We start from the raw sequence: 13,525 nt of genomic DNA on the forward strand, positions 1-13,525 counted from the left end.
CTAAGTTAGTCCAAACACTAAATTAGAAATTTCTAATAATAGCTATTTAAATAAATAAATAAAATGGTGGCTATTAAACAGCTCTTTAGTCTACACCTAACTACACACTGAACATCCCTAATAGGACCATCCAAAATCTGAAGCTTTTTGAGCATGGACATGAAACTACAAGTGGGAAATTTCACACGTAGGTGGTACTTAACACAAACTTTGTTTCATGCACTAAATTATTAAAAAATAGTACGTAAAATTACCTTCAGGCTATGTGTATAAAGTTAATATGAAACATAAATGAATTTCATCTTTAGGGAGGCTTGAGTCCTCGCTCTGAGACAGCTCAGTATGTGTATGGGGATATTCCAAATCCAAAAATTTGAAGTCCAAAACACTTTTGGTCTCAGAGATACTTAAACTGTAGTCGTAGCAACTGTTACTATCTTGAGAGGATGTTGGGTAGGGTGGCTGTGTTAAGTGTACCTTTTTGTGCTGATGCTTTAACATCCTGGAGCTTTGTTGATCTTCCCTGAAAGTGTGCCTTTCCCGTGCAAAACAACTTGTGGACTTTGGACTAGTGTCCAAAGCCACTAGCCCAGGCACCTCCTGATCTGGGCTCTGATGAGGTCACTATTCCCTTGCTGTAATCAGCCCAGGGCCTGGGCCGAGCCCCTGAAGTTGTTCAAACCAGCCAGTCCTAAGCCTGCTTACCCCGCGTGTCCCTTCCTGCCCGAGAAGCCCACATTAAAGGCTGCACCCTCATTTCCTCCTCACCCCTTCTACCTTCTCACCCACCCCGTTTCTTCCCTGGTGGCCCTGTGTGGTGTAGCCTGTTCCCTCCTCTCGGCAGATGTGACAGAAAATTGTCTTTTCAATGGCAATTGTCTCCTGATAAGTTTGTCTCCTCATATTTGAATAATCATAACACCTACATTTTAAAATGGCAAGAAAAAGTTCATCCCCATTTGTGTCTGGAAGGAAAGACAGCAAATTTGGCTTTGGAAACTGCATGTTGGCCAACTGCGGTGGCCCACACCGGGAATCCTAGCACTCTGGGAGGCCAAGACAGGCACATTTTGAGCTCGGGAGTTCCAAACCAGCCTGAGCAAGGGTGAGATTCTGTCTCTACTAAAAATAGAAAAAACTAGCTGGGGATAGTGGCAGGTGCCTGCAGTCCCAGCTACTTGGGAGGTTGAGGTAGGAGGATTGTTTTTGAGCCCAAGAGTTTGAGGTTGCTGTGAGCTATGATGACACCATTGCACTCTGCCCATGGTGACAGAGTGAGCCTATGCCTCAAAAAAAAAAAAAGAAAGAAAGAAAGAAAGAAAGAAACACTAGGTGTAGAGGACTAATATCAGGGAAGCTTAAAAGAGTGAAAAAAGATTGATTTGAAACATTAAAAAAAAAATTGGAGTTTTCCAGAAGAGTGTGTGTAATTAATGTGTCAGAAAGAGCAGGTTGCTCTCCAGGAATGGACTCTGCTCTGACAACGTCCGCGCACCTCTCCTTTTACCCTGCCTTGCAGGCTGGGCAGTGACTATCTGTTACTTGCTGTGTCTCTACAAGGCAGTGGCTTACTCAGGGCTGGGCCTGGGCTACATGCATTTTTTTTATCACTATTGCCTAGGACAGTACTGAAAAGTAAGGGATCAATAATTGTTGAATAAATGAAAATATGGATGAAGAAGGAAGTGAATGAATGAGTGGCAGTCCGTGAAGAGTGGTGTGTGTGTAAGTGGAGGTTAGCAAAAAATAGAGTTAAGAGTGGAAGGAATTGGTCACAGAATACCATTTACTCCATAAATAAGAATTAAATTATCCTCATGATTAGAGCAGATTGATGTGTTTTTGAACATCAACATTAAGAGGTTATTCTAAAAATAGATCACTTACTTCTGGCTACATTGAATTTTGCTCCAGGCTACAGTGAAGAGCGGATCAGAATAGAACACGGGGTTCCTAGGGGCTGACTGATTGACAGCCGCTGAGAACCGAGACTGACAGTTGTAGGGAAGGGACAGAAACACCCAAAAATCACAGCAATTTCATCTGATTCAGGATTATCATTAAAATCCTTTAAAGCATGAATATTTTTTGTAATGATGACCCGTAGGAAGAAAATATTTACATGCAGTTTCTTTTTTTAAATAAGAAACTATTTTTAATTAGAAGTAAATATCTATGTAATTCAACGTGACATGTAATTCCACAAAAGAGATCTCTTTCCCCTGGTGGAGCTCCCTTTGAATTTTAACCCCACCACTTTGCTGAAACTCTTTTTACCGAGTTCCTGGAAACGTTCGTGGTTTTAAATTCAATGAATTCTTTCTACCCAGATCAACATGTTCAAAACTGCACCCCTCATTTGTTCCTCCACCGGCCCCATCACTCCTTTTCTGTTTCCCATCTCAGAGAATGGCACCACCATTCCCCAAGTCGCCAGAGCCAGCCCCTTGGGAGCTGTTGCTGACTCCTCCTAATTCTGGACCCCCATCCAGCTAGTCGTCAAAACCTGCTTTTCTGCTTCCTTAGTGTCTCCATTTCTTCTGTTACTTACTTTAAATCAGGGCTGTCTAATTATTTTTTCTCTGCTGTAGATTGTAAGAAGAGTTGTGTTGGGCCACACTGAAATAAACACTAAGAAAAGCTGATCAACAACAACAACAAAAGTCCTTACATACTTTTTGTGATATCTGACACCACAGATAAAAACAAGTCCTCACAAAATCAGTGTACAGACATCAGGAACAGGTTAGCTGGTTTAAACCCTCATAATTCCCTGCCTGGATTAGTGAAACAGCCTTTTAAAGGGTCTATCTGTCTCTCAATCTGTCTACTCCTAATCATTTCTCCAAATTCTATTACAATGCTCTTTTGTTCAAATTTTAAACTTGAGCGTATCATTTACTCACTTATTATCCTTTAGCGATTTCTTTGGACTTCCAGGAGGAAACTTCCACTCCTTAGAAAGATCCTTCACACACCGGCTCCTACTTTCCACTCATGTCAATGAGAGCAGGGCCTTCCAGTCTCCGGAATCAGCCACGCCCTCTACACAGGGCACAATTTCACATTGTTCCTTTTACCTGGAACCCCTCTCCCCTCTCTGCTGTTTCTGGGCCCCACCCCACCCCCATTCTTTGCCAAACTTGCCTGTCCTCTTGGATCCAGTGTTTGCCTTATCTTGTCTGGAGAGCTTTCAGAATTAGGCTACACTGGCGTCCCCCTCCATGTTCAAAGTTACTGTCATCACTGCCTTCTCGCCCAGAATTGTGATGACTTGTTTGAAATGATGCCTTTCCCCTGAGCTGCTGGAGAAATCAGGAACTAAAGCATAAAAGTCTGTTGGGATCAGTGCCTGTCACGTGCCCAGAGCACAGGTGCGGGGATGGTGTCAATGTGTCACACAGGTCAGGTCAACAGCTATTGTGCTGGAGGAGGGGAATGATTCTAAGTTAGCAGAAGCCCTTGTTCTAGTTTTAGGGCAGAGTGGACAGCTATAGAAATAACTAAATATGAGAAAGGGGCCCGACCCACTGCAGAAGGTCTTATAGTCCTGGCTCACTAAACGGGTTTGAAGTCTTGCCCCAAGAATGAACTTCACGTTCACAAACCTGGGCTATCTCAGCCATGGGCCTCCCTCCAGATGATAACAAGGGAGCTGAGTGGAAAGGAAGAAGAGTGATCAGGGGGAGGACAACCTGTGTCCCAGCAAGGTCTTCCTGGGGCGGGGTCTCGGAGCAGTCAGGGAGGGGGAGGTGATATGAACCAGAGAGCAGGTGTGAATTCAGGAGGTGAAGAAGTGAGCCTGTGTGCTGGGAATTTCTTAGGTTCTGAAGCCCTACTGAGTCTGTACCTGACTTGAGTCATGGTCAGTGTTGTTAGCAGGTAAATTTAGGTAGATCCACATTGCCTCAGCCGTCCCTAAAGAAGCCATCCTGCATTAAAGACGGGCTAGACGGGCAGGATGAGTGAGTCCTCAGAAGGAGGATGACAGATATGTGACTCATTTCTGTACTGTTCTTTGTGAATGGTCAAAATTCTGCTGATTTGAGTGACAAGACCTATAGATTATCCTTTAAGACTTAGTTTCAGTTATCTTGGAAACTACAGACGATCTATCTGTGAACCCTCTGCAGTGGTGACTGTGTAGATATGCTTTAATTTTAATTTTATTTTTTTTCTGGGCAGAGAGCGTGCATAGCTTGCATGGGAAACTCAAGAAGTTCTGTGATTCTTTTGCCTGCACCCCAACGAGATGAAGAGCTGTTGCTCACAAACAAACAAACAAACAAAACAACAACAAAAGAACAACCCTTCTAACTCAGACACGGGCTTTCCCAGCCCACTCTGAAGTCCTGTGTCTGGAAATAAGGTGGGTGGGGAGTTACCGTTGCTGCTTCCTGTGTCCAATATCCCTTGGGCCTCAATTTGCCTCATGTTCTGGGGAAACAGAATTCTATTTTACATGCCTCCAAGAACTATAATATACTTTGAGTGAGTTCCAGATGTCTTAAGAGATGCCAGATGGCTCACAAAATGCAGACCAGCTTCAAGGAAAATATGCCCCTTATCCTTGGATCTGAACCACAAAGTTAAGCTTTCAGGACCAGCTGTGGTGGGGGGAGGCGGGGAAGAATATTCAATGTCTGTCCTGATAGCCAGTGCCCTGGGTGCCCATCCCTTAATCATGGGAAAGATTCTCTCCTTCAGGCTGTTTTGATGTGAGAACTTCACCAACACTGATTTAAAAAAAAAAAAACAAAAACAAAAAACAAGAAAGAAAATGACTATTTAGTGAGGCCTTGTGAATCAGATAATATGCTAATACCTTCAAATATTCATATTCATCTCACTTAATCCTCACAACACACACAGGAGGGAGGTATTTGGAACTAAGTTTTCCCAGCTGAAAATCTGAGAAACAAAGAACTTTAGTAAATATATTTTAATTTTCAAGTTTTTTATATTCCATTCTAGGAGTATCATCTGAGAACATTCGAGCTTCACCACTCTGTTACGTGGCTTCTAATCCAGCCGAGAACTTATCTTGCTTATCCTACTTCTGGGGATCTTCTCCTGAGCACAGCATGGACCACTTCTGACCCATGGATGCTCCCTCCCTGGGCGCGCGCTCTCTCTCTTTCTTATGACACACGCTTGCTTGTGAAGTACACGCACACAGACCTAAGTCTTGCCTTAGCACAGTTGATTATACCAATGTAGCACAGTGCTTGGCCCTTAGTAAGAGCTCAGCAAAGTGTGGAGGTGATGAGGTGCCATTAACGGGTTATAGTAATAGTGGCAACTGTTATTTCACTCGTAGTCTTATGATTGGGTTTGTTTGGCTACAGGAGAGCCATGAATTAATAGGCGCTTGATCCTCTTCAAAGCAATGCGTCTGCACAGTTAATAAATGCTCCAAAACTGCAGGCCAACCTCTATCTGCAATAAATTACGTCAGCCCCTAGAAGTTGATGTTCCTGAGGAATGGGATGCCACATGCTGATCTCATTGGAACATTTGGCCTTGGAAAAATAGTTGTTTTCCATCGCAAAATATTATTTGGGTATTGTCAGAGTCTCTATTATTAACATAAAACATAGGCCAATTTAAGAAATTCCTAGACCGCTTTCACAATTCCCTTTTCTACTTTGTTTTTCTCCTCTCGGCACAGAACACACAATTATCTAATGCATTGCACAGGCAGAATGCATAATAAGGTGTCCCCATGCCTGACCACCACAGACCCAGTGCCCTAAAATAGCCTTTAAAGAGAAACAAGTCTGGAACCTCGTTTTGGTTACCTTGGGTGGAGGGAGACAGCCAGAGAACGAGTGATCTTCTTTTCGAAAACTCAGACCGAGGTTCTCTGTGTTGAGTTTGCCATTGGCTGTCTTTAGTGCCATCTTCAAAAGCTCCAGCAGGCTCTTGTTGGCTTCTGACCTTGAGCTGGAGTCGTGAGGTGGAGCACTGGTGGGGGGTGGGGGGCAAGACACAGGCCATGAGCAGGTGGCCCGCTGAAAGCAGCTGCATGTCCTCATGTGCGTCTCTCAACTCTGCTGCACACTGGGAACCCCAGAGCCCAGTCGCCAAGGCCTTCTCAGGCTTAGTGACCTGGCCCTGGGACTGCACGTGGAAATTCCATAGATAACTCAAACTTCTTCCATCTGAGCGAGCGCTATAGTCTCTTCCCCAGGAGACAACAACCAGTTTGACAACAACCTAAGCCAAAAGTCTTAATCCATCTTTCTAGCCTTTATAAAATTCCAGGCTGAGAGGAAAAAAAATCACAGTAGTTTACCTGCTTAATCTTACCTTTATTAAGCTCAAATAATGACTGATGGCAAATCAGATTTCCAGGCTGTCTATCGCCACAAGCAAAGCAAAGCAAACAAAGCAGTTCCTGCCAGAGCCCTGTCACCAGGGAGCTTCTACGGAAGAAATCCTAAATCAGATGAATTTCTCCCCTTGACTTTGGTTTTTGTACGGGAAAACCCAGCAATGTTTGGGAGTAATTATTTACTTACAGTCTTGCATGCAAATATATGTAATTATTACGATGGTTGATCTAACTTACTTGTCACTGTGAATAATAGTTATAAAACAAGGCAAAAAAATGACATTTATTTTATGAAGCTACTTTGAGATGTTTACTCATTAAACAGTCAAATTTAGTTGTCCCCCCACATCCAGCTGAACTATTATTTCCCCTGTGAACCTCCCATTTTCTACTGTCTCGACATAAATGTCAAATTCCCCAGAGGCCCAGTCTGTGACATCCCCCAACCTCTACCCAATCCTTTCTCAGGTTCGCAGGTAAATAAATCTTTAATATGCAGCTCTCCAAGATAAAGTCTTGATGGGTTGCATTACCAATTCCTGAGGTGTAAATACTCCTACCATGGCTGTTTTCAAATGTGACCTCTCTAAATGAGGAGTGGGAAGAGGTGTGCAACGGTGGCCTCCTGTCGGTTCTAACACACCCCTGCCTGACAACCTGCGTGTGCTCTGCAGAATGCCTTGCCTTTTTCCTTAATAACTAAGTCTCCTTCAAATTACAATCACATCTCTATTTATTGTTTAAAGTTGGACTTTAGTAGACTGCTCTATGAGGCCAAGTCTCTTTTGTTCCTTACTATTTCCTGGAGATCTTGTACAGTACCTAGAATTGATTAGTTTCAGACTTATCCAACTTTTTTAAAGTTTACGTTATTTCTTTTTCTGGAAGGAGGGGGGCTCTGTGACTATTACACAAGTTTTGGCCCTAAATTATACTTTCCTGAACTACTTAATAAGAAATAACATTTTCCAAAAGTCTGGTCCAGGGCAGGAATAGTGGTTACGGTGACGTGACTTCATCTCATTCTCCAGCTTCTGTACCCCCCTTCCCATCCAGGGAGCTCTCCGGCTCATGGGACAGGGCCCATCTCTTGCTGTAGCAGCAGAGGGTACCAGGTATTTTCTTTACCAGCCCGTCCTGGCTGCAGGACACATGACCCAGCCTCTGCCAATCAGATGTCTCTGTCCCAGATTTGAATCAGAAGTTTTCCTTCCTCTTTTCTTGCAATGCCAGTTCCTGGGGGGTAAGAACTCGTGTGGCTTTGGCCCCTGGCTCAGTACACTGAGTACTGTGTGGGCAGGTGCTGTATGGAACCCATTTGCTGCAGCTGGTGGGTCTCTAAGAAGGTCTGTTGCTGCAGTTCCTTTCATCTGGTCTGACTTTGATGAGAGCTGTTGCCACCCTTGCTGCCACTGGCGATGCTGGAACCTTTTAAAACATCACAGAGATGTCCGTTTAGGCTCTACCTGACAGAACACGAGGGGGGGGTGTGGTTCCCGAGCAGCATGTTAATTAACAAACAGCCTCGCTTTATTACGGGCCATCCGTCCTGCGTTTCTACAAACACACTGTCTGGTTTGTATAAAGCAGCACAACTCTGACGAGCTCAGAATGATCTCTTCAGGCACCTTTTTTATAGAGCAGATGTCCTGGTCTCCCTGGAAGTGGAGAAGATGTGAGCTCTTTAGGTGATCAGAGGTGCCACTTCCATATTTATTAAGCACCCCGCACATGCCAGGAACTGTGTTAGACTCAGAGGTGGCCAAGAAAGATGCTATTTCCAACCTCAAATGTTAAATAAATAATTACAAATACCATAACTGTTATGGAGGGGAGTGGCTATGCCCTGGTCTGGGGTTCAGGGAAGGCGTCCTGTTTAGGACTCATGAGACTGTATCTGCCACCAAGTGGCACTGTGCTCCCCTGCATGGTCCATCACCTCCCAGGGCCATATTTTATGGTCTGTATTATGTGAAGGGTGGTGGCTGATCGTTAGAGACTTCCAAGGCTTTGTGGCTCTCAGTCAGACACTTGGTCCCAGCATGACATGTGGCTGCAGCTCACACAGGTGTCACGCTTGGTCCCAGCGTGACGTGTGGCTACAGCTCACACAGGAGTGTCACACTTGGTCCCAGTGTGACGTGTGGCTGCAGCTCACACAGGAGTGTCACGCTCGGTCTCAGCGTGATGTGTGGCTGCAGCTCACACAGGTGTCACACTTGGTCCCAGAGTGATGTGTGGATGCATTTTCTTTGGACTGTGGGCCCTAGAAAGAGAGGCTGGGCCTTGTCAACCCCAGAATTCACTGGGTTCAGCAAAATGCTCCTGGTAAGCAGCTTCAATTCAATGCAGGCTTGTTGAATGAAGTATCCAACTCAAAAGAGACACACTGTAGAAGGGAATCAAGTTCAACACCAGGTCCAGGATATTTTCCCAAGAAATCTGGCCTTTTTTCTAGATGGAAAAACTCAAGTGCCATAGCTCTTAATCACTATGTCACATTATCTATAACAGAAAAGAGGGTCTTTTGGAACAATAGTTTAAAAATAATAGCACTAGTTTTAAGAACTTTGCATTTGTCAACTCAGTTACTACTGGAAATCAATGAAGTGCAACCCACCACCCCATGGATAGATGAATAAACGGTGGTATGTGTATACCATGGAATATTATTCAGCCATAAAAAGATGGAGACTTTACATCTTTCATATTAACCTGGATGGAGTTGAAGAACATTCTCCTTAGTAAGTATCATAAGAATGGAAAAGCAAGTGTCCAACGTATTCAATGCTAATATGAAGCCAGTAGATGAACAAATACCCACACAAGACAAAAACTTAGTCAAGATCAAGTTGGGGGGACTGGTCAGCTCCCACCTGACAGGCACAATGTCAGGGTCCATGGCACACCTCTTGGTGAAGGACTCAACTAAGACTTGGATTTTACCTAACCAATGCAAACACTGTAACCGAATCATTTGTACCCTCGTATTAATCTGAAGTTGAAAGAATTCTGCATATATTGACTCTGTTACTCCCACAAATCAGGGACGGGAAGCCTATTATGCACATTTTATAGCTAGAGAACAGAAGCACAGAAAGGTTAAGTAGAACGCCAAGGCCACACAGCCACTAAGTGCCAGAGATAAGAGTTAAGCCCAGGTTTCTACAATAGCGACTACTCCTCGCCACTGCAATTGGTCACTTTCCTTGGTGACAATCCCACGTCACTGGGCTTCCTCTCCAGTGATATTCCTTCCACGCTGTTTTTATTTGAGTCATTTCTTTCCCCTGTGATCATATGAAGGGTTTATTCATTCTCGTACCTCAAACCTTTCTTTGCTAACGCCCGTAACACAGGAGTTCACTGAGTGAACATATTTCTGAAATCACACTTTATAAATGAGCTCTCCGCTCATACACAATCATTTCTCATTTCATAATGAGGCTTTTCATTTTCACACAGCGACTTCATAAAGACACATGCTTGATGTTAAGAAACATATGCAATTGCTGCAAATAACTTACTGCGGTGGTCCGAGAGAGAAAAAGGGAGAGAGAGTCAGAGTCTAAGCATTAAAGCACAAGCCAAGTGTTGATGGGGAGCAAAGTGATTCTGCTCTGGGTGAGATTTTAAAGTGAATGCCTCCTGGGTCCCTGCCAGCTCTAGAAATCTAGTGTTACGAACTAAATGTTTCTCTCCCCTTCCACCAAAGTTCCCGTGTTGAAACCCTAATCCCGGTGTGATGGTATAAGTAGGCAGGGCCTTTGGGAGGTGATCAGTCACGAGGCTAGAGCCTTCAGGAGGGGCCTGTGTTTTGTGTTGCTGTAACCAAATACCTGAGAATGGGTCATTCATACCTGTAAGGAACAGACATTTATTTCTTATCATTCTAGAAGATGGGAAGTCCCAGGTTGAGGGGCTCATCTCTGGTGAGGGCCTTTTTAGTGCCTCAATCCATGGTGGAAGGTGGAAGAGCCAGAGAGGACGAGAGCAAGAATTGAACCTAATTTTATAACAAGCCCCTTCCCTTAGTAACTCACTCACTCCTGTGATAATGACATTCATCTGTTCATTAAAGGTAGCGCCTATGAGCTAAGCACCTCTTGCTTGGTGCCATCTCCAAATACTGTTGCTTTGGGGATTAAGTTTCCAACACATGGACTTTGGGGAACACAGTCAAACAACCGCAGTGCCCTTATAAGAGTGGCCAAAGAGCTGGGCTGCTCTCTTTCTGCCCCGGGAGGGAGGACAGAGAGAGAAGTCGGCAGTCTGCAACCCAGGAAGGGCCCTCCCCGGCACGCTGGCACCCGGATCTTGGATTTTCCGCACCCAGAACAGGGAGATGTAAATTTCCATTCTTTATAAGCCACTCTGCTATGGTACTTTTTCTCTGTAGCAGCCCAAATTGACTAGGACACCTAGAAACAATACGCCCACTGGGGGAAGAACGGTACCTCTGTCTGTGATCGCTGAGATGCTCAGGGTGCCCCAGATTGCTGTCTGCAGTGGTTTTGCTTTGCTGTAAGTTATCTGAAGCTGCACCTCTTAAAAACAGGAGTAGCTTTCCATAATTCACCTGAAAATTCAATATAAAATAAAATATCCTCATTTAATTTGCATGTAAGGGAAAGAAGCTCCCACTGAAATCAGTGTATTTGAAACAGTTTTACCATTAAAACTTCTAAAAACCACTTTAAAAATATAGTATCCTAATCATTTGTGGTTTCTACCACATATTCCTATTACTCTCCCTTCTACACAGAGGGTAAAATTGGACTTCCTGGTTGCCTCGTGCTTGGACACGGTCATGTGACCAGGTATGGTTTGTGTGTAGAGGTGACACGACCACTTCTGGGTGGAGGGCAAGCTGCTGACATGAGAACCTTCTTTTCTGCCATCATGTCCAAAAATATCCTAGAGTAGCGATTTCGTCAGCCTGGGTTCTGGAACTACGAAAACAGCAGTCGAGAGGGGCTTGTGGCTGACAGTATGGAATTGTGATGTGAGTGAAATAAACTTTTGTTGTCTTAAGTCACTAAAATTTTTGGGTTGTTAACTAGAGTGTAACCTCACCTGTATGCCATTTCTCTCTTTCTCTCTTCCTCATTATTTTTTATATATTTATAGTAGATATATTGAGTATATTCCACAGATAGATTCAGATAATATGAAGACAAGAATTTATCTGGCTAGGTGAAAAATCCCAAGACTTCTTCCTACCTAAGAAAGAACTGAAAGAATATCGTCCACTTCCATGGCTGTGAGGGATGAAATGCTAGGGCTTGTGGTGCACAGATAGGTCCAGGGTCGTGGGAGGGGGAAGAAGTTGGGGAAGGAGGATAAAGAGGGTCCCCGATAGAAACTAGGTCAGGCCAGAAGTTTGGTCTAAGTGGAGATTCACACGGGTTGCACTAGTAAATTAACATTGCATTGCTACATACTTCTAATAAATAGACAACTGAGCTATTTGTTTGCTTTCACCAGATTACTAAATCTCCAGACTATGTCTATGAATCAGCTCTGGCCTGGTTTTCCAGATGAAATCACTGAGGCACCAGAGAAATTAAGTAGAAGGTATTCCACATCACAGAGCTGATGCTGGCGGAATTAGGGTTAAAGCCAAGGCCTTATTTTTCAAGGTTTGCACAGTCTGTCTATTGTCTTGCTATCAATACCGGCTCACTAATGATTTGCCCATTGCTATTACTTCTTCCTGTTTGAGGGTACTCTCCTCTGGGTCCCTAAATTTGGCTACACTTGGACCATGATTGGTATTCAACCACAAGTTTGACGTTGGGAAGTGCAGTTTCCAAAGAACCTTCATGTTGTCATTGGGGAACTGGCATCTCAAACTTGGATTTGCCATTAATTTCCCGGGAGCCCTGAGCAAGTTCTTTGACATCCTCTGAGCCTCAGTTTCTTTATCAGTAATATGGTGGTGGTGGATTATATTTCAACAACACCCTCCCACCTCTAACTCTCTGGGGACCTGTGATGATGCCTAGAACATCTTAGACTAGTTCTCACCTCGGGATCCACAAAATGAACCAGTTTATGAATAGACCCAAGTGGGCCCATTATCTTGATTCTGTAACTACGTGATCTGTGTTAAGAGTAGACAATGATAGTTGGGCCGGGAAAGTCCTTTAAAGAGAAATTCAACAGAGCTAAAAGGCCTAAGTCTATTTTCCCGTCCAGTCCATTCTAACTAGAAATGTCTGCATATGAATATAAATAAGCTTTTTATCTTAGGGGTCAATAGTAAAGTTAATTTTCAAGAAAGGAGAAACCCCTTAATTCTATTACTCTGTCAGGTACATGTAAAAGAAACAAAAAGAACCCACATTTAAAATAGCAAGATGGCTGTACCATTTCAGGAGAGCCCCTCCTGGAAAATCTCTGGCAAAGGATCTTGACTGTTGGTAACTGTAGAGGGACTTGATGCTTCAAGAAGAGATGGCTCAACTGAGACTGGAGAAGAAACCCTGAGGAGATGGGGTCCAGGATCTTCAGTTCCTTCAGAAGCTTGTCTAGTACACCAGGACTCAGAAGATGCGACTTGAGTTCTCTTCTGACCAAGGCAAGAAGAAAACTGTCTTCTCTCATGGTCCCACTTGGCCTCTGGTCAAAATCCTAGCACAGCAAAGAGAACAAAGAACAGGGCATGACTACAAGGTGGACAACAAGACCAAAGGAGGGGCACAGAACTGAACTGAGCACGTCCCCTCGTGGGCCTGGCCTGGGACAGGGCAAGCTGGTGGCACTGGCAGCCAGGACATAGTGTGGTGGTGCTTTCATGAGCTTGTGATGTCTCAGATCTCTTCCTCCAAAAGAAGAAAGCAGGCAAATCTTTTCAGAGTACATACTCTGGCCAAAGCACTTTAATGTACATCATCTGTCTTTTACAAAATAACTTTTTCCAGATGGCATGAGAATTTAGAAAAGAAATCTCAGAAGCTCATCAGATTTGGGAGTGTAGTACTGGTGGGGCAGATTAAAGATGATGCCCAGGTCCTGACTGAGTTAACTGGGCACTGGGGTCCTTCCTGAGCTTAGGAGCCATAGAAGAGGAAGAAGGTGGGGCCAGGTGGGGGTGAGGATGAGAAGTTCAGTTGAGATGGTTAGGGTTTGCCTGTGAACTCCTTAGGGAAGCTTTCTGGAACTTATCTGGAGTCTGGTCCCAGA

At 44.1% G+C, this 13,525-nt stretch overlaps 1 protein-coding gene across 1 annotated transcript in view; it reads right to left on the bottom strand.

Annotated features, from left to right (window-relative positions):
• The window catches only part of CUNH1orf87 (chromosome unknown C1orf87 homolog), a 75,456-nt gene that overhangs the window by 33,681 nt on the left and 28,250 nt on the right, over positions 1-13,525 (bottom strand). Inside the window, exons 4-6 of the mRNA XM_003793127.2 lie at positions 12,710-12,975; positions 10,795-10,916; positions 5,802-5,967 (exon numbers count right to left, since the gene is read on the bottom strand). Of these exons, the coding sequence (XP_003793175.1) occupies positions 5,802-5,967; positions 10,795-10,916; positions 12,710-12,975 (554 nt within the window). The remainder of the gene's footprint in view (positions 1-5,801; positions 5,968-10,794; positions 10,917-12,709; positions 12,976-13,525) is intronic.

This window comes from Otolemur garnettii, unplaced genomic scaffold (genome assembly GCF_000181295.1).
Source record: "Otolemur garnettii isolate 467f Iridium unplaced genomic scaffold, OtoGar3 scaffold00066, whole genome shotgun sequence".
NCBI lineage: Eukaryota > Metazoa > Chordata > Mammalia > Primates > Galagidae > Otolemur > Otolemur garnettii.